This window comes from Ziziphus jujuba, chromosome 7 (assembly GCF_031755915.1).
Source record: "Ziziphus jujuba cultivar Dongzao chromosome 7, ASM3175591v1".
NCBI lineage: Eukaryota > Viridiplantae > Streptophyta > Magnoliopsida > Rosales > Rhamnaceae > Ziziphus > Ziziphus jujuba.
In genome coordinates, this window is record NC_083385.1 from 7156301 (window position 1) to 7177380 (window position 21080).

A 21080-nucleotide genomic window follows, 5' to 3' on the forward strand; every position below is an offset into this window, starting at 1 on the left:
ATAGAAATATAACAGAGTAAAAAAAAAAAAAAAGGTACAAAATTTGCTTTAATTAGTTTTCAGTATTTCCTATGAGTTAGAATTATAAGAATCCTAAAATACAGGACAAAGTACTCGTATTTCCTATCCAAAATATAAAAGATTAATCCTGCACTAGTTCCGTTCATTATCAGATATTCTACTGAATCAGATTCTGTACTTATTTATGGGTGACCCAATCTCTGTAGGCAATATATATTTAATACTGCTGTGAAGAGTCGTCGTTCTCGCAGCTCCTATAATCATAGTGTTACATTCATGGCAAAATCAAACACAGTCATAATTAATTCACGTTATTCCTCCAATTTCTTTTTCATAATGCCCAAGGCGGCTGCTAATTTCATCATGTTCGCCAAACTGACCAGTTTCATTGTTATATGAACTATAAACTAATGGGCCTAAACATCGGATTCAAGAATAATAAACCCATGATAAATTACCAGGCTCACAATCACCAAGCCCATCAAGATCAACTATAAAGAGAAGCATATCCATTACATTAAAGTACGAAATTCTACACATTGTTTCAAGCTTAATACTTGCTTGAGCATTGGAGTGTTCTTAAAATGCAGTTTTCTATGTTTTTTTTTTATTATTTTTTTGTTTTTTTTTATTTTTTATGTGTGTTGTTCTCTCTGTTGGGGTTTGATATATTCTATGGTTATTAATTATTAATAGATAAGATGACCGATCACGGAATTGTGGAAATATCGATATATGCTAAAGAAACATTAATTGGTGCCGCCAATAGTATCATATGTAGAGGACGACTTCAACAATAAATTCAACAATTAGATAGAATTTACAAAATTGGGTGCTTTTTCGCGTATTAAATTGACATTATGGTCTGGTGTAATGAAGAAGATGATGAATTTGTATCTTTCCAAAAGTCAAATTCTCAGTCATTTAAAACAAAAGAGAAGCTTCCAGGTGCTGTCTCGGCATTATCTAATTACAGCGATCCATTTGGCTCTTTTTAGGGATGGCAAAATAGCCAGTTCGCCCGGATTTCCATAGGAACCCGCCCTTAATAGGATGGAGATTTCCTAGTTAAATGGGAATCGAAGTTAGAATGGGATAGAAAATATACTTCCTGTCCTCGTATCCATCATGTATATATTTTTACTTAAATTGATATGAATATGTAAATTTATATATTATTGATTTATATTATTATAATTCATAAAAAAACATAATAAGAATATGTATATATGATTTTAATAACAATCAAGATACGTGGCGAGGATAGAAAATGAATAGGGGACTGGGTGGGGTAGGAGGAGGCCATCCTGCACCACCTTGCCCAGTTGCCATTCCTTTCTTCGCCTGAAGAAGTTGGATAAAATTGGGGCATGGTACTCAAAGGTAGTTTTTTTCTTATTGCATGATAAGGGAAACCTCCATATTTGTTGAATGTTAGTTTTACGACCAAAAAACACCAGCTTCAACTCAGGCTGTTCTTCAAACGCTTTATATAATAATATGGTATACATATATATATATATATATATAGATTCACAAGTAATTTAGTACATTCCATTTCTGGAGACTGGAGAGTAGTATAGCGGCAACTTATTTGAATGTGTGTAATACGTTCGCATAGTTGACTCTAATGCAGATTCCATCTACTGTCATTCACCCCAAAAAAAAAAAAAAAAAAAAAAATGATTCCATCTACTGTCTCAACTGCGTTTTTAATTTAGAAATTATACATGAGAACGTCTTGCATTATATGTAAGCTTATCACATCCATTGGAGTACTATAAATATGACTGTTTATCATGAGGAAATAAGCTGGATGTATTATATATATTCCTATTTAGACGAGAAAAAGTCTTATATGCTTACGTACTGTGAACATTGTAGTAAAGTCTCGACAGAATATATGAAATTAATGACAGGAGAAAAAATGTTTAGTCATAGTCTAGAAATTCGTTGTTTAGAATCATAGTCTGGAAATTCATTGTTCATTTCTCAAATAAATATATATAAATATATTATTCATTGGTCAAAATCAAACCAATCCCGTATGGTTTTGAATTAATAAAATATCATCTGGTTAATAGTTTAAAACACACGAGATCGAACATAATAACGTGCATATTTCATGTCCTCCCTCGGAAAACCGCTTGCAAAATAAATCCATTAATCTACTATATATTACATATAATTACTTCCGCTATCTAAGTATAGGAAAAAAAAAAATTTTTTGGCTGAATGGACATAAATTATGTTTATTATAGCTTGCCTATTTGTGTAGCATCGTCCTTTTTTCATATTCTGATACTGACAAAGGAACAAAATAAATTCTTGCCAATTAAAGTGAAGAAAAATGAAATACTGGTTCGTTTGACCAGTAATAGGCTTTTGGACAAGTAGTCTGACCAGGTCAACCACAGTAGGGTTTCCTGCCCAACTCTTAAGTTGATGTTGATTTGACTTTGAGCTTCAACCAAAAAATTCAGCGCTAAAACCCAACTCAGCCCGTTCCCACGCAGGCAACAGACTTTCAAACTTGAAAGTGGACCCCATCCGAAGTCTCAAAACGCGCTTACGGCTCAGATCAATCCCCACCCATTAAGAAAAGTCAAACACGTTAATCTAAAAAAACCACAAAAATTAAGAGTTTTTTTATTTTATTTTTATAATTGACACAAAAATTAAAAGTAAAATAAAAAAATAAAAAAAAAGAAAATTTTCTATTGCTCTTAATAAAGATACTGCCCGTGACTTAACCTCTTTTCACCGACCAATAAAAGCTTGGAAAACAATCACATTATATATAAAATGTTTTCGCAGGTACCTCTTTATATATATATATATATATTTTATAAACTTGTGAATCAAAGCGTCATGAAGTTTTGGACCACGTAAGTAATTTCAAAAAAATATATCGTTGATTTATGGTATAGGATTGTTGTACGTTTTACAAAGACTGCTATTATAATATTAATATCTATTACGATTTATATCTGTAATTATTATTTTGTATCCAATTCAATTGGAGTTAAAAAAGATATTATTTTGTTTCAATATTCTTTTTTGGAGTTTTGTCAACTAGGTGTGTTTTCTATTATTTTTCATTAACTAAGTTTTTTACTTTAAAAATTTTGCATCACCTTAATGTTAAATAAAATATATGTAGTTTATACTAAATATTAAATCATATAAATTTTATATTGATAATTTTTATTTTTTTCTTTTTATTTATGTTTGATGGCATTGCTTATTATACTTATCTTTAGTAAAATTATAAAAATTACTCTTTTACTTCTTTAATATATTTATCATTATTATTTTTAGTTGAGTTAAAATTTATTGTGTGTATTGAATTCAAGTAAATTGACACATATATAAATTAAAATCTCTATTATTGATGTTATTAAAAAATTAATTTATATTGAATAATACTTTTCAAAATTTCAATTTAAATAATTTAATTTACTATTTTATTCAAAAAAATTTAGTAAATTCTTTAATTTACTGTTAAATGCTTTTATTTTTTTGAATAAAAAAATAACGTATATATGAGAGGGCTTTCATTTTTTTTAAAAAAAAGAAATGTCCTAAAAATAAAATAGTAAAAGACGACTGGCGAAGTGAATTAGTTCGCCAGAACCGCGAAAAACCATCAACCGTACACCCCCCTTCGATTGTTATTAGTATCAAAATAACATACAGTTCCTTTTAGTTCACTGGGAGGAAAATTGAGGAGAAATTTCTTTATTATTATTATTATTATTTTGTTACAAGAATAAATTAACGTAATTTTATTTTATTTTATTTTATTCATTGCTCTTCTGAAAACGAAAGTCCGAGTTGATTCCATTTATCAAAAAAAAAAAAAAAAAAAAAAAAAGGAAAAAAAAAAAGTCCAAGTTGATTCTAAACGGCAAAGGGGTGACGCAAAAAGAACACAAGGCCACCAAACCAGCAAACCCCGCGGTGGAAGAAAAAACCCACTCCCTATATTCTCTCTTGGTCCTCTCTCTACCTCCTCATTTTTTTATTTTTATTTTTTTGGGATTTACACAGCGCTTCATTCCCATATTTGATCCTCTCATCTTCTTCACGACTTTTGACTGGTAAGCTCCTCTCAGATCCTCACCGCAATCTTCTTGATTTTCTCTTCCGATTCCAATTGTCTTGATCTCCTTCCCAATTTGGAAATGGGAATTCTTGGTTTTTGGGTCTTCCAGTTTTCTTTAGGATCATTCATAATCTGATCAACCAAGGGGATAATTCCGTTTTGTTTGTTATTTGAGCAAATCTCAATTATTAGGTTTTGCTTTTTTATTTTTATTTATTTAATTTCCGAGTCATAGTATTGATGATCTAATTGCTATTTTTTTTTTTTCCAAATTTTTTGGTTCAAATTCTAATCGGTTATCTGTTTATAAGCTGATGAGTTATATGGACCATTTCTTTTTTGGTGTTATTTGTCGATGTCTTTTTTTCAAAATCGGGGTTTAGTATTTGGGTCAATTTTTGTCTGCAGGGTGAGCAAGTGAAGTGATTTTGATGCTATTAACAATTTCATCATTCCCAAATTCACTATCTTGTTTGAATTTGCACAGAATTGATGTCTTCTCTTTGAAATGCAATTTTATTTTATTTTATTTATTTATTTTCTGAATGGTGGGAGAGAACTGATTCGTTATTATCAGCGAATTGTTGATTATGATAATGTCATCTTCTGTTTCTTATAATTAATTAGGTAACCTAAATTGATTGTTTGGACGGCGTTGCATGATTCAACTTTTGGGTGGTTTTTGTAGGAAATTTTGAGGCTTGACTGCTTGAGTGAAGAGCTAAAGACATGGCTGGTAATGCAGCAGCCTGCGCCGAGAGGGCAACAAGTGATATGCTGATTGGTCCAGACTGGGCAATAAACATTGAATTATGTGATATCATTAACATGGACCCAGGGTATCAATGCATTGTTTCTCATTTATCTTTTTTCATAGAAAGCTTGTGCGTGCCTTTTGTTTTGAACTCTGGTATCTGTTTTGCAAAATTTGGATTACTTTAATTACTCAAGAACTATTAAGTGTTGGGTAAAAGTGGGTGTCTGCTTGTATTTAATTTTGCTTATAATTTTGAGAGGCGATGTACATAGATTGATTAATCTTTGCCAAAGCAGAGCAGTTTAGTTTAGATCAGGTTTTCAGCATATATTACAAAGATTCAGTACAAACAACTATCTTCCAATCTTTATTATAATAAGAAGTAATAATGATTTTTTGATTGCAGTAACAATAATCTTAAGTCAGCTAAGCCTTTTTAAGTAACCATGTATCAACTTTTGCCAAGCAGGCCTTTCCTTAACAACCTTTTCTAAAACATGTAGTTGTTTGGTGCCAATTTCCCTTCTCCATGAGTTTGATTCTCTCACCACTATTATCGTGATTGCACAGTAAATTTTTTATATATATAAAAAAAAAATAATAAAAAAATTGTAACGAGGCATTAGCTTCCTGGAAGGCAGTGTTAATTGGAAACTTCACCATAGTGAAGCATTTACTTTGCACTAGTCTTTTAGCATCTGCTCGTGTATGGTGTTTCAGAATGTTTTGGACATTTATAATGGTAGAGGACTGAATGCTATTTTGCACTTTTATTTCTTCTCAATTATAAGTTGTCTATTTTTTGCAGTTTTCATAATCTTGTTGCTCCCAGGATCGCCTTCCTACTTAAGTTCTTAAAATGCTCTTGTATTGATTTTTGGCTTTGAATTCATTTGAAACTGCAGGCAAGCAAAAGATGCATTGAAGACACTCAAGAAGCGCCTTGGCAGTAAAAATCCTAAAATACAACTTCTGGCTCTTTTTGTTAGTATCGTTCTTTTTCTTTTGAGATTTTCTTGATATGTAGTTTGGTTTTTCTAATATCCTTTACATCAAAACTTACACTAAATTAATTGTTGTTGATTAATGATTTTTCACGTAATTGTATAAGTTTGTGGTCCAAAGTCACTGGTATCAAGCCCTTTCGAAGATTAGGTATCTATAAATGCAGCATTTCTTGCAGCATGTCTATATCTTTGTGCTAATGCATCAATAATTTCTGTTTGATTTTATTTCCTTGTGTTAACAATAAAGAAACTGTAGCTTAATTATGATTTTTTTTTTTTTTAAATAAAACTGGAATATTTTGATCTAGGCCTTGGAGACTCTCAGCAAAAACTGTGGTGAAAATGTTTTTCAGCAGATCATCGAGCGTGATATCTTACATGAAATGGTTAAAATAGTTAAGAAAAAGGTATCATGGGTTTTCTTCTGACTATATTGTCTATTTTATTTATGTTGTTCCATTTTGATTCTCAGTTGTTGCTGTCTTGCCTCGTTTTCTTGTGGATTGCCAGGACTTCTCGTCTCATTTATTTGTTTAATTTCTGCAGCCAGATTTGAATGTAAGGGAAAAAATTCTAATCTTGATAGATGCCTGGCAAGAAGCCTTTGGTGGACCCGGGGGAAGGTTTCCCCAATACTATGCAGCGTATAATGAATTGAAGGTGATTGATTTTATCATATTTTTTCTTTTTCTCAAATTTTAGTGTTGAGCATTTGTTATATATTGTCTTATCAATCAGTTGAGATTACCACTGAGTTGAGTTCACAAGGCTGCTATCCTGCTTGATTTAAAACATACAAGAGTATTGTTATAAATTTATCTACTTGAATTGCCAATTCTGTGTCAACCATATGGTGGATGCCCCTTGATCATATAATTCTACTGTATGGTAGTTCTATAGCAAAATCCTAGTAGTCTAGTATAATGTGGACATTATGGACTATACAATCTTTATCTCATTGTTATGGGAATTTGTGGTGCTTTCTGCTTGATTAATGCAGAACCTAACTCGGAAGTTTCTTCCACTGGAACTATTTTGTTATGGCTGAATCTTTTTCTCCTGCATTTGGACATTTCTTTAATAATTTTAATGTCCTTGCAGCATTGCTATTTTCATATTGTATGTCCATGTTGATAGTCTCCATCATGCAAGATGCTTAGTATATAAGTTACTTGTCATGTGACTTCATTGTTTCTTTCCTTGTGATACAGATCTGCCCTTCCAGAAGGAAAATATTGCATACCCTTATATTCTGGTTTAATGTTTCTGAACCATGACTTATGCCGGAATCATGTTTTTAATAGTTTGCCTCAGCTTGAAAGCTTTCTTTCCTATCTTATTCATTAGAAATAGGTATAATACTGGTAAAAGTTTTGCATTTGGTGGTTTTCTTTTCATTGTCAAGTCTAATGGATGATCGTTTCATGAGTGTGGACTGGTTGTTTTAAGATTTCATATCTCTTTATACTTTAAAAGATAACACTTACTGCTTCAATGTTTAGAAAATTACATTTTAGGTTTTAATCTTTTCACTTAGCTTCTAATCCTTCATGTTGTTTCTTCCTTTTTGTTTTCTTCTTTTTTCTTATCTGAATATTATAGGCAGCAGGAGTTGAATTTCCACCACGACAAGACAGTAGTGTACCATTCTTTACTCCACCCCAGACCCAGCCAATAATTTCCCCTGTTTCAGCATATAATAATGATGCTGCTATTGAGGCTTCTCTACAGTCTGATGCTTCTGGCCTAAGGTGCTATTTCATTTGTTTTTTATATGTCAATGTATGTTTTACCTCAACATAATTTGGTTGAAACTTTTTAACTCTATAATAGTCTTAATAGATGCATTTGCTTCTGTCATGTTGTTGGCCTTTGTATATCTGTGGTAATATATGTTTTACCTCAACATAATTTGGTTGAAACTTTTTATCTCTATAGTAGTCTTAATAGATGCATTTGCTTCTGTCATGTTGTTGGTATATCTGTGGTTTTTCTTGGTGAATAATCAAGCAATATATGTTATATGCTTCTAAGTTAAAATTGTATGCAATCAGTTTACAGGAAATTCAAAACGCTCGGGGACTAGTAGATGTCTTAATGGAAATGCTTGGTGCCTTGGATGCAAAGAATCCTGAGGTATATATTCTGTCCTCATTGCAAGTACTTTTCTTTTAGCCTATGCTTTTTTACTTGATTCTTATCCTCTAAATGGAATCACAAATACAATCTAATGCTTGGTTGTTCTTGGGTTTTGCATTTCTGAATATTATGACAGTCTGTTAAGGAAGAAGTGATTGTTGACCTTGTTGATCAGTGTCGTTCTTATCAAAAGCGTGTCATGCTTCTTGTGAATAATACTACGTAAGAGATTGACTGAACTTTATAGTTGTTCCTTATATTTAGCTTTGATGATACTGACGGTCAAAACTTTCTATTCCAGAGATGAGGAACTTCTATTCCAGGGATTGGCACTGAATGATAGTTTACAACGTGTACTTGGGCGACATGATGACATTGTGAAGGGAGTTCCCCCTACTGTTGGAGTAAAAGAAACAGAATTTTCAGGAGTGCCACTTGTGAATGTCAACCATGAGGATGATGAATCAGAAGATGACTTTGCTCAGCTAGCTCACAGGTAACGATTTTAGGAGATTCTCTTGAATTTAATCTGCACTGACATTCATATGCAGAAGTACAGGTATAGATTTTATAGTATTGCAAACACACACACACACGCACACACAAAGGTGCCATGGATCCTTTACAGAATATATATATATTTTTTCTGTTCGGTCTATTTCATTGATTTTACTTATTGGGTTATATGGGATTGTTTCATTGAATGCTTATCATTCATATTATTGATGGTTTTTGAATATGGTATTTACCATTCCTTTTTTTCTTGCTTCATAGAAGAAACTTGATGTAGTTGTATTATATCAGGTCCTCGAGAGATAATTTCCAAGGGCAAGGTCGGAAACCTGCCAATACCAAGACTGAACCTGTGCGGATTAGCCCACTTGCCCCTCCACCCTCATCAAAAAAGCCGGTATTTACAGATGCTGGATCTGTTGATTATCTGAGTGGTGATGCCTACAAATCTGAAGGATTCGCTAAAACATCAGAACACACCTCACATGCCGCTAACACTAATTCGAACGCTATAAACTCTAGCTCATCACCATTGTTCACTGGTCGGCCTGTATATGATGAGCCACCTCCCATAAGCAAATCTGCTGATCAGCTGCATCCAGCTCCCTGGGAGTCCCAGCCACCCGGCTTCCTTCCACCCCCACCTTCTAAGCATAACCAGAGACAGCAGTATTTCGAGCAACAATCTTTCTCAAGTGGTGGTACTCAGACAAGTAGTGGATCCAGTTCCTACGACAGTTTAGTTGGACAGACTCAGAATCTCTCACTTGACTCTTCTACGCCAAACAAGCAAGTAAAACAAGAAGATGCGCTTTTTAAAGATCTTGTTGATTTTGCAAAAGCTAAGTCGTCTTCGCCTTCTAAACCCAATAGGTCATTTTGAGTGATCGGAGAGCTTGATTTTATTAGTGGTACAGCTTATGACCGTCGTAAATCAGATTTTACATCAGATCATGAAAATATTTGTTATTAAATAATTGTTGGTAGGGACCTTGGGTTTTTGGTTTGTTCATGCTGTTTAGCTGGTTTATTTTGTGATGGCCCGCTTATTGCACATAATTAAATATATTCATGTTCGCTTTTTTGTTTTATTCAGTGTCCTTTTATATTCACTGTTGTTTCAAGTGAGTAACTAAACCATTCGCCAAAGCATGCCTTTTATTTTTCTCGGTTAGACAACAGTCTCTTTCTACGAAAGAAAGGCCAGGCCATATATATTTCTTAAAATTTTGAGATTGGCCAAAGTAAATTTTCTAAAACCATCCAAGCCCTATCTTTTTATTTTATTTCTTAACTATTAAAATAATATACAAGGTGTGAGATTAATTGAAGGAATCCAAAGAAAACTATTAAAACACGGAAGGCCTTTCTGTTTCAGTTTTCCTTCTTTTGACAAAAGATCAATACGTACTTATCTCCTATTCTGTATTTTCTCTCACTTTTATGTAAAATCTTTCGCATTCATATACGAAATATAGGGTCGGTAATGTACTAATTAATTTATGCCCCATGCCTGGTTAATTTTATTGGTGATATACATTGATTCACCCTTGATTCACCCATATTATTTAGGAATATACTATGTCTCTAATAATTATAGTATTTATATTTCCTTAAATTTGCGAATCTAAATACATAGGATAAAATTATACAGATTCTAGTAACTAGGAAAAAATCCCTCGGTTAAATTTAGAGGAGATAAAGACAATTATAATCATCGTAGAAACTCCTTTAAGATGACCAAATGAGAATGGCTAAGGCCAGAATGATAAAGCTATGAAATTTCCTTGCTAGAAAAATGACCCAAAACCGTTGACAATCTATGGTAATTGCTCAATACATACATATATAGAATGATAAAGTTATGAAATTTTCTTGCTAGAAAAATGACCCAAAACCGTTGACAATCTATGGTAATTGCTCAATACATACATATATATATATATATATATATATATATAAGACATTTACCAGTTAGCTTTGCCTCCTTTGTCATCGAGCTTTTCTAAACCTCTCCGACTCTGAATAATTTTCATGTTCCATGAGAAAAACACAAATCATATAATCTTAATCACTGGCTAATTAAGTTCCTCAAAATATCCAAATAAGCTCTTTTCTCTGTCTTTCTGTCTTTCTCCCCTACAATGAAAGGAAGATGGATAACAGATATGCACTGTTTGCCATTTATATATATATATATATATATATCTTTGGGAGTTCTTTCAAAGATAATAGCCATAGCCACAGCTTACTACTGCAAAGTCAGGGTGAACCTCCTTGCAGCCGATGCAGACGAAACTCCACTCATGTTAGCAGCACCTCCTGCTCCCTCACCATTAATGAACAAGGCCCCGACGAGTCTACTCTCTGTAGCTTCCGTATGCTACTGTAATCTGACCAATCCAAGCTCGTTAACTACTATAACTTAACTACTTCTTCATGTTAAGTGGGTGGATCAATGGTTAGGGTTTCGCCTGATTGCCGCCATCTTTTCCATGTTAAGTGCGTGGATTCATGGTTACGTCTTCATCCTACATATCCGCTGTGTCGAGCTTCACTTCCTCCGCAGGTTACTTGGTTTGGCACACTTTTTTTTTTTTGTTGGATTATGATGCAATTAATTACTGTAGATTACTCAAGCTGGTTGCGTTTTAGGTGAGGCGTTTTTGTATGTGAGATCGACATGGTGTGCTTTAATATGTAGAATTCATCACTAGATTTTATATACATGTTTGAGTTGTGTAATAGAGATGAAAACTTCACATGAAACATCTTCTGAACTTATCAATATAGATATTCCTGATGGTTTTTATTCTTGTATTGGAAATAAATAAATAATGGGCTGGATTACAAGATCTAAAATGTAGTGTTCAAGTCTGAAGAGAAAACTATTTGTATTATACATATTTGGGTCATTCAGAATTTCGTTTTTATTTTATTTTATTTTTTTTAAGGAGATCATTAATAATTTTCTTGAATTTGAAATACACGTTAATTAATCCTTACACATATACACATAAATATTGATCAACAGTTCTAATTAAACTTGATCCATTTACTGTTGCTTCAAAATAAACACTGCAAGTACAAACGCTTGTCATGAAATAGAATGTCGATGCTCAAAATTATAGAACACGCATTAAAGTAGCATGACGGCCTAAAAATTTATAGTTTGAGCTCTTCATAAGGAGGTTTAGCCAAAGTGTATTTAGGAAGGCTAATATTAAGATGGGCAAATTAAGAAGAAGTCAATTGGTAGCTAGTTGGTCTCGGGTGACAAGTGACAACAAGCCCCTGCAAATATGGAAGCCACTTAAACACGTGCATGACTTTATACGTGGGTATACTGAAAGGACATCCTCTTATAGTCAAAATATTTATACACCTACGTGCGCGCGCACACAATACTCATGAATTAATTAAATCATACCTATTGCCTACTGTAATCAATAAATTAAACCACAAAACAAACAAACATATTATTATTGAAATTTTCTTATTAATAACATACAAATTAATATTAATGTTATTGATGGGGAAAATGACAAAGTAGTATTATTGATAAGTAATCAATTAAGGAATAATATTTTGGATGAGGACTTCACGGGTGATGTCCATTTCAGATGAGAAATGGAGGATTAGTATTACTATTACCGGATAAGGGTTCTTACGGTCGCTGCTAGATTTCCTCTTTATATATACAAAACCATCCTTGCAATCATTACAGTGTATTTGTACACGCACTCACGCACATGCCATGCATTAAATCCATGTCGCGATATCGAGTTTTCAACTGTTGCAAAATTTGTATCATGTTTACCGAAGCAATTTACAGCATAAAATCAAAAATTGGCTTCTCTGCTCTGCATGCTGAGATTCAATATCATATACTTGGTTTGTTTGGAACGAGCTTCATATATACATTTAAAGATTGAAAAGCAATATATTTAAATTGCCTTCACAATTATTATTATATTTTTAGAATTACACAGGATTGATTAAGCTGTTTTAAATAATAATATATCAACATTTATCTACTTTATCTGTTTTTCAGATAAATTTTTACAATACATATATGGACAATAATCTTATAATATCCTCAACTTTTTAAGTTGGATAAATATGGATTTTATTATTTAGAACCAAATATATCTAATTTAATCATTCTAAATAATTAAATCCATTTATTGTCAACTTAAAAATTTGAAATTTTTTTTACCAGAATACCATCGTATATATATATATAACAGTAAAGTCTCATTTACGCCCTTGTGCATCTCCTATATATTCTCTTTCTTCAAGCGGAACACTGGAATTCCCTCCATTATCAATCTGCTGAGGTAACACGATATTTATTATTCGAATCTGATCACCTGAAATAAAAAGGTGCAACTTAATTAGTCCAGCAAAGGCTTTAATATTGTACATACATACTTACATATAAACAAGCTTATAAGATATTAACTGATTCCTAAGTGAACTAGTTACGTACGCATCTCTGTTATAGCATAAACTTTCTTAATAGTACGCTACACCGTACTTCAACAACTTCATAAATCAAGACTATATGCTATCTTTCTTCTCTTAAGTATGTGCACTCTGTTGGATAATATGAAAAAACGAATTTAAAATTGGAGACACCATGAAATTACAAATTATTATTATAATAATAATTATTTTACTTTTTAACACACTCAAACTATACATACAGATAACTCAGTTTAGATATTAATCAAGTTAAAGCATCAAATACCATATTAAATTATCTTTTTGTCTAACAATTCAAGTTAATAGAAAATAATGGAATATATATATATATATATATATATATTTACCTTTTTTCATATATATTAAATTATTTGCAGAAATATTATTAAATTGAATGAAATTTCAGAAAATGAACAAGGAAAAAGGAATTTGAAGAGGAAAGAACTCTAGTAGTCTATTACCCCCTCAAACTGTACTTTCCCACCATGTCTTTTGTAGACCCTATCCAGCACTTTGAGAACTCCAAAACTAGAAAATGAATATAAGACGATAAAAAAAATGATTGAGAGAAATTTTCCTTCTTTTGTTTGGTCTCATCTTCCCTAAAATCAGAAACGAGAGGGACTTTCTAAATGAGAATCGAGTTAAGAATTAGGCAGAAAATGAGTAACTTGGCATGATACAAGAAAATGAACTTAACCACTTTCTATTTTGTAATTAGTTAGCTCATGCTTTTGCACTGAACGAAGAAATCAAAGAGAGTTGTATAATAGATAAAATTTGCACAATTATCCCTTGTATTCAAAAAAAGTAGAGCCATCTTAATTTTGTACAATGAAATTTTCTCTCATGAAAGAACATAGAAATAAAGAAGAAATATGTATAATTAAGATATAATTTGTAGAAAATAGTAAGAAAGAAAGCATCAGAGAACCTCTTTTATTTGACTTAATATATGCTACTATATTAATTTCTTGTATAAAATGAAGAGAAAGATGGCTAACTGTGGTAACTGCATTTGGTAATCAGCAGGTAGTGAACGACTTGTTGGCTTGCAAGCTTCAATTTTTTGAATAGAAGGGCCAAAATCTTGCGCTTGATGCCTCCTCTAACAGGAGGGAAATTGCTACTCTTGGTGCTACGGCTTCCTTCTAAAGCCCTTCGCAGCACTAGGGATTTGAATTCCATAGCCTCTATCATCATCATCTTCCCCTCCATGAGTACTACTACTAGTGTGTAGGTGAACACCAAGCAGTATTGTGTTTTGTCGTTGGTCCACAGAGAGAAGGCCAGAATGTGTGTGTGTGTGTGTATATATATATATATATATATAGATATATATATATATATATATATAAAGTTAAAGGAAAGTTGTTGCATGAGAAATAATAGCGCTTGGAGATATGGATTAATTATTTTGTGGAGAGGAACCTTCGTGCCACTTTCATGCACTTCACTATAGCTTACATAAATATTTCATAATGGAGCCAATACAAAGATTTGTTGTTTAGTCACCTACAAACTGGTACCCACATATGCAGCTCTAAAGGCCAAGAGAGCCTCGTCTTTCGCTCTTTAGGGATCGGGAGGGCATATGTAGTAATTTTTTCAACAGTCACATTTTTAATTCAGCAATGCTGTATATATATATATATATATATATTTCTTCCACATCAAGGTATACGGACAGCCCACAACTGCAAGTTATGTAAAACCTCATTGGGAACCTTCTGCAAAGTGTCGATCAAAGGATAGACACGAGATGACATTCGTCTGTCCGTATTGTTTTAACCATTACGTACGGACTGAAACCTGTTGTTTGTAGGGTGCATTGTTGGTCCTTCGCTTTTCTAGCTTGAGTTACAACGTAGATTTATATATATATATATATATATACATATAATATATTAAAATGTATCAATATTGAAGATCTACAAATCAGAAATTTCCAGTAATTTAATACTTGCAATTATTAGTTTTTATGAGTTCTGATAGATACTAGCTTAATCTTGAACTAAAAACTTTAATTCGTCTAATATTATCGCGGTTTTAGTAACTTATTAAAAATTTAAATTATATTCACAATTTTAAGGGCTTCCACGTGTCAAAAAATTGCACATTTTATCATTTTTGCCGTGTGCTGGCTTATATGTTGAAAAAAAAATATGTTATTACAAATAAAATTTAAATATTAAATGATAATTTAAATAATTATTATTAAAAAATCATTTTAAAATTTTAATATAAAATATAAAATTAAATATTTTAACTAAAAATTATAATATAAGTTAGTAGTCAACGATAAATAAAAAGATTGTTACTAAAATGTCAGCAGCCTTTTCTAATCCTTTCTTTTTACTCTTTTCCTTTCACCTCATCCCTCAAAGCAACTTTCGGACTGTTGTTTCTTTTGAGTGAATCACGCTATCATTTTAGCCTCGTACAGTGCCATATATAGCTTTTGACCACATATATATATATATATATATATATACTAGGTATGGCCACACGTCGCACGTGGCTTGAATTAAAATTTGAATGTTTAATAGCTTTTAAGTAATATGAAAAAGTTTAAATTAAAAAATTATTAAATTAATTTTTTTAATTAACAATTTTTAATTTGTTTAGAAGGATTTAATCTTAAATTATTAACAAACATAAAAAAATTAATCATTTTATTCCAAGTTTTTCAAAAATTTAATATCCAAATCGCATCATATAATTTTGAAGTAAGAACACTTCCAACTGATACGAACCTAGGACGACCTGCTCCTAAACCTGTATTATATTAGCCCGGATCTTAATTAAGTTCAAGTTTTAATGGAATTGACCTCAACCCCTAACCAACCTGTGGTTAGAAACCTTGGTATAATGTAGACGCCACAATAGGGGATGGAAAACCTATTGATAAGTCAAGCTAAAACAACCAATTTTCTAATGGTGTTTTAGGTGTTCTCAAAGAACAAAGACATAATTAATCTCACAAGTATTTTCTCAATTAAATCAAAATTAGTTCTTATTGATAACTAAGCATTTAAATAGGCTTTGAAAGAAACAAAATAAACCCTAAAAACCCTAGGTAAAACCGGCCACACACATAAAGAATCCTAGTTGGCTGCAACTATACTTCCTTTCCTAATCTAAGTTTGATTAATTAATTCCTTTATATTAAATTAGGAATTAATTAATTTACAATAAAATAAAAACCTTCTTAAAGTTATTTGTCCAGAAAATAAATAAATAAAAATCCAAAAAGAAAGAAAATCAATCGCAAATTAGGTAACGAGTTGACTTTGACATTTAGGCGGAATTATTTCTTCAACCGAGCTAACTTATGTCTGCCTGATGTCCGAGCTAACTTATGGCCTATCCGAGCTAACTGATGTCTGTCTGAGCTAACTTGTGTTTAGCCGAGCTAACTGATGTCTATCCGAACTAAGTTGTGTCTGGCCGAGCTAACTGATGTCTGTCCGAGCTAAGTTGTGTCTGGCCGAACTAACTGATGTCTGTTCGAGCTAAGTTCCAATATCTGAAGTCCGAGATCAGATGTCCAAGACATGGGTGTCTGATAAAAAATATCCAAGGATAGTGTTGATGTCTGCCTGATGTCCGAGCTAACTTATGGCCTATCCGAGCTAACTGATGTCTGTCTGAGCTAACATGTGTTTGGCCGAGCTAACTGATGTCTGTCCGAACTAACTTGTGTCTGGCCGAACTAACTGATGTCTGTCCGAGCTAAGTTGTGTCTGGCCGAGCCAAGTTACATCCGATGTCCGAGGCAAGACTCGTCCAAGATCAGATGTCCGAGGCAAGGCTCTGATATCCGAAGTCCGAGATCAGATCTCCGAGACATGGGTGTCCGATATAAAATATCCGAGGATAGTGTTGATGTCTGCCTGATGTCCGAGCTAACTTATGGCCTATCCGAGCTAACTGATGTCTGTCCGAGCTAAGTTGTGTCTGGCCGAACTAACTGATGTCTATCCGAGCTAAGTTGTGTCTGGCCAAGCTAAGTTACATCCGATATCCGAGGCAAGACTCGTCCGAGATCAGATGTCCGAGGCAAGGCTCCGATATCAGAAGTCCGGGATCAGATCTCCGAGACATGGGTGTCCGATATAAAATATCCGAGGATAGTGTTGATGTCTGCCTAATGTCCGAGCTAACTTATGGCCTATCCGAGCTAACTGATGTCTGTCTGAGCTAACTTGTGTTTGGCCGAGCTAACTGATGTCTGTCCGAACTAAGTTGTGCCTGGCCGAGCTAACTTGTGTCTGTCCGAGCTAAGTTATGTCTGGCCGAACTAACTGATGTCTGTCCGAGCTAAGTTGTGTATGGCCGAACTAACTGATGTCTGTCCGAGCTAAGTTGTGTTTGGCCGAGCTAAGTTACATCCGATGTCCGAGGCAAGACTCGTCCAAGATCAGATATGTTCTAATGGAATTGACCTCAACCCCCTAAAAAAACAAAACAATCATATATGTTCAAAAGCATGATTTCAAATATATAAAAAATGACCAGAAAATTTAAAATAAATAAATAAATAAAAATAACATCAATAATATAAGTAACATACATTGAGCTTACCTATTTGAAGAATTTACTAAACTCAACAATTCATGAAATACAACATTTTTGGTCAATGTATAATCTAATTCATCTATTGAAGGCATAATATTCAAAATTTTTATACATTGTCCCATCTTTGCTCTAGACAAAGCCACATATAACTGACCATGAGAAAAAACTAGTTCCGGTATATATACACTAACATAGTCTAATGTTTGTCCTTGAGCTTTATTAATTGTCATTGCAAAACATAATCGTATTGGAAATTGTTTACGTTTAAAATGTAGGACATCTTTTACATTCTCTATTGGCATAAATGGAATTCTAGGTAAGAAAACTCTTTTTCCTGGATATTCTCCAACACTAATTTCAGCATCTATCATATTTTGATCAAATCTACGACAAATTAATCTTGTTCCATTGCATAACCCTTCAGAAGGATTAATATTCCTTAATAGTATAACTGGACAATTTACTTTTAATCTTAATTCATGTGGAGGAAATCCATTAGGCACTAACATATTCAAGAAATCTGCATGAATATCTTGTTGACTTTTATCTAAACATTCATCATAACTATAATATGTTATTGTATCACCTACAAACCTATTTATTAAGACATTATTAATTTGATCCACATAATCATTTTTAGGTGTTAAAATAGCTCTGTTTATCATAAAATCTAAGTTTTCAGCATACTTTTCAATTTCAAGAAATACATGTTTAATTAAGTTATCCAATGCATCTTCTTTATCAACATTTGGAACAATCATTTGACATGGAAATTTAATATAATCATCATGAATATATTCTTCAACTCCATCACCAATGCGTAACAAATATTGACTAAATAAAGGATCAAATTGAGCTCGCATATTTTGACTTAATTTTATTTTATGTAATTTTGGCCATAAATATGAATTAACTAAAGATGAATTTATAACTTCTTCTCTAGTACCTTTTGGAACTACAGGAAGAACTTGTCTAAAATCCCCACAAAAAACAACTACTTTACCACCAAATAACAAATCACATTCATTTATATCTTGTAACATCTTATCTAATGATTCAATTGCTTCCTTTTTTACCATCGGAGCTTCATCCCATACTATTAAACTTGCATCTTTCATAAGTTTCGCTAATCCTGATTGTTTACTAACATGACATGTATTATGTTCTTCCATCACTAAAAGAATTTTAAACCTGGAATGAGCTGTTCTTCCACCAGGTAAAATGGAAGCTGCAACTCCTGAAGATGCTATAGCAAGGGCAATTAAACCTTTTGATCTAACAGCAGCAAGAATTGTTTTATATAAGAAAGTTTTTCCACTTCCACCAGGGCCATCAATGAAAAACAAACCAGGTACTTTAGAGAACACTTTATCTAATATTTGATCGTATGCATATTTTTGTTCAATATTTAAAGATTGTGCACATGCAATATCATCATCATTTATAACAATCGATAATTCCTCACTAATTTCTCTATTATCATCATGAATATCATTGTCATCAATGTCAAATTCCAAAAGATCATAATCAGCTAAAGTTTTTCCCATTGATTCCAGGATAATGTTAATATGTCCTAAAACTTTTGATCTTTTAACTTTATCACTATAATTTAAATATTTAAAATCATCAGATAATGCTTTCTCATATTTAATCCATAAATCTCTCGGATTACTTGGACTACAATATACTAATAAAGTAGCAAACAATCTTCGTAAACTATAAGGCATTTGGTACAAAGATGCTTCCTCCAAGCATAACTCAAAACTATTATCAGATTCTAATAGACCATGCAACAAAGTTGCATCACGATATGATAAGCATTGAACACCATTTACACATTTAAGATCATCAAAAGATGTGGCTCCCCTAACATGATTTAATAATAATCTTAGATAATACCTCTCATGATCAAATGGATTCACATTTACAATTCTACCAACAACATCACACCGTTTGCGTATATTCCAAGTTTTAAATTGGGAGGACCAAACATAATGTGCAGGAAACTCCCTATATAATAATTGTCTACTGTTTACATTTACACGATTCATAACAAAATATTCAGTATGCATAGTTTTTACAAAGAAATCATTATTCACAACAGATTGTAAATTAACAGAATTCTTGAAACTCATCATTTGCTTATTTTCCAAATGAATTTGTAATGTCATTACATGTGGATGCATTTCATTTAAAGAAAAGCCATAAATTCTCCACATCGCTTCAGGCGGTGATATCCATCTAGCAGACTGAAAACTATGTATTTCATCAATATCTTCATCATTTTTAAATGACTTTATATTCATTGCAACTTTATCATGTCCTTTGTATATATATTTATATAAATATTTAACAGCCTTTATTGTAGAACATATTTCAACATTTATGTGGCAGTCAAACTTTGCAAGCAGATAAGGATTGTAAGGAACCACCCATCGATTATCTAGAACAGATCCTCTAACCTTAACTTTACAACCATCATCACGACTTCTATACAATGGAAAAGAATTTTTCCCTAAAATAGTTTTTGATGTAAATGACATGGGAAATTTATTTTTACAAGTACCATCTTTTTTCATACATATGTTTTTAGGATTAAATTTTCCACAAGGTCCATGCATCATGTGTTTTTTTACAGCAGAAAATAAATGTAAATTATCATTCTTATTTGGTATTTTAGCACATACAATCTTATCAAATATATCGGGACATAGTAACTTTGAATTAGATTTTAAAATGATTAATATATGAGCATGTGGTGAACCTCTTTTTTGAAATTCAATTACATGTACATGTGCAGCTATTGGACCAAAAATTTCATCTTTAAAAAGATCTTTCTTCAACTCTTCTAATTTAGCTCTAAACACACGTGAAACTAAATCTGGTCTATTTTGTGCTTCCTCATTTTTTATCAATTCTTGTTTAATTTCTATCCAATTTGGATTGCATGTCATAGTAAGGAAAATATCTGGCTTTCCAAATATTTGAACTAAAGTCATTGCATCCATGTACCTTCTACGCATATCTCTAGGACCACCGATAAAAGTAGAAGGCAATATAATTCTTCGACCAACTTTTATGCCCCTAGTTTCTCCAACATCAACACTATCAATAATTCCTTGATACAATTCAGCACGAATTTCAGTTTGATTTTTTCTAAAATAATCAAGCCTAGAAGTTTCTAATTTTACATACATATCTACAACAAATTGTTGCAAAAGACGTCCTATATGCAAAATCGTCGAATCATTTAGTGATCTAATTTGCAACTTATAAGAATAATACTCACGACATGAAACGCTATTTCTTTTCTTCTTCATTCCCATCACTGTAGAAAAATTGCAAAGAAGATAAGTTAGCAGGACTATTGAAAATATTTATACATACATAAATTCCATTGTTTAAAAAAAAAAAAAAAAAAGACACCTTCTGTTTCCTTATCAAGCATGTCTACAACAGAATCCAT

The 21080-nt window shown here is 32.2% G+C and overlaps 3 protein-coding genes across 3 annotated transcripts; 1 reads left to right on the forward strand and 2 right to left on the reverse strand.

Annotated features, from left to right (window-relative positions):
- Positions 1 to 3896: 3896 nt before the first annotated feature.
- LOC107423463 (TOM1-like protein 4) lies at positions 3897 to 9636 on the forward strand. The gene is made up of 10 exons (XM_016033032.4): positions 3897 to 4124; positions 4818 to 4968; positions 5792 to 5870; positions 6202 to 6300; positions 6440 to 6553; positions 7496 to 7644; positions 7948 to 8029; positions 8169 to 8254; positions 8334 to 8528; positions 8837 to 9636. The coding sequence occupies exons 2-10, from the start codon at positions 4859 to 4861 to the stop codon at positions 9426 to 9428; spliced, it is 1506 nt and encodes a 501-aa protein (XP_015888518.1). The 5' UTR covers positions 3897 to 4124; positions 4818 to 4858; the 3' UTR covers positions 9429 to 9636.
- A 2831-nt stretch (positions 9637 to 12467) lies between these two features.
- On the reverse strand, positions 12468 to 14335 carry LOC107423450 (uncharacterized). Its single transcript, XM_025075980.3, has 2 exons — positions 14038 to 14335; positions 12468 to 12918 (listed from the first exon to the last, which is right to left on the reverse strand). The coding sequence occupies exons 1-2, from the start codon at positions 14249 to 14251 to the stop codon at positions 12803 to 12805; spliced, it is 330 nt and encodes a 109-aa protein (XP_024931748.1). The 5' UTR covers positions 14252 to 14335; the 3' UTR covers positions 12468 to 12802.
- A 3147-nt stretch (positions 14336 to 17482) lies between these two features.
- Positions 17483 to 21080, reverse strand: LOC107428392 (uncharacterized). The gene is made up of 4 exons (XM_048478847.2): positions 21041 to 21080; positions 20627 to 20942; positions 18561 to 20104; positions 17483 to 17490 (listed from the first exon to the last, which is right to left on the reverse strand). The coding sequence occupies exons 1-4, from the start codon at positions 21078 to 21080 to the stop codon at positions 17483 to 17485; spliced, it is 1908 nt and encodes a 635-aa protein (XP_048334804.2).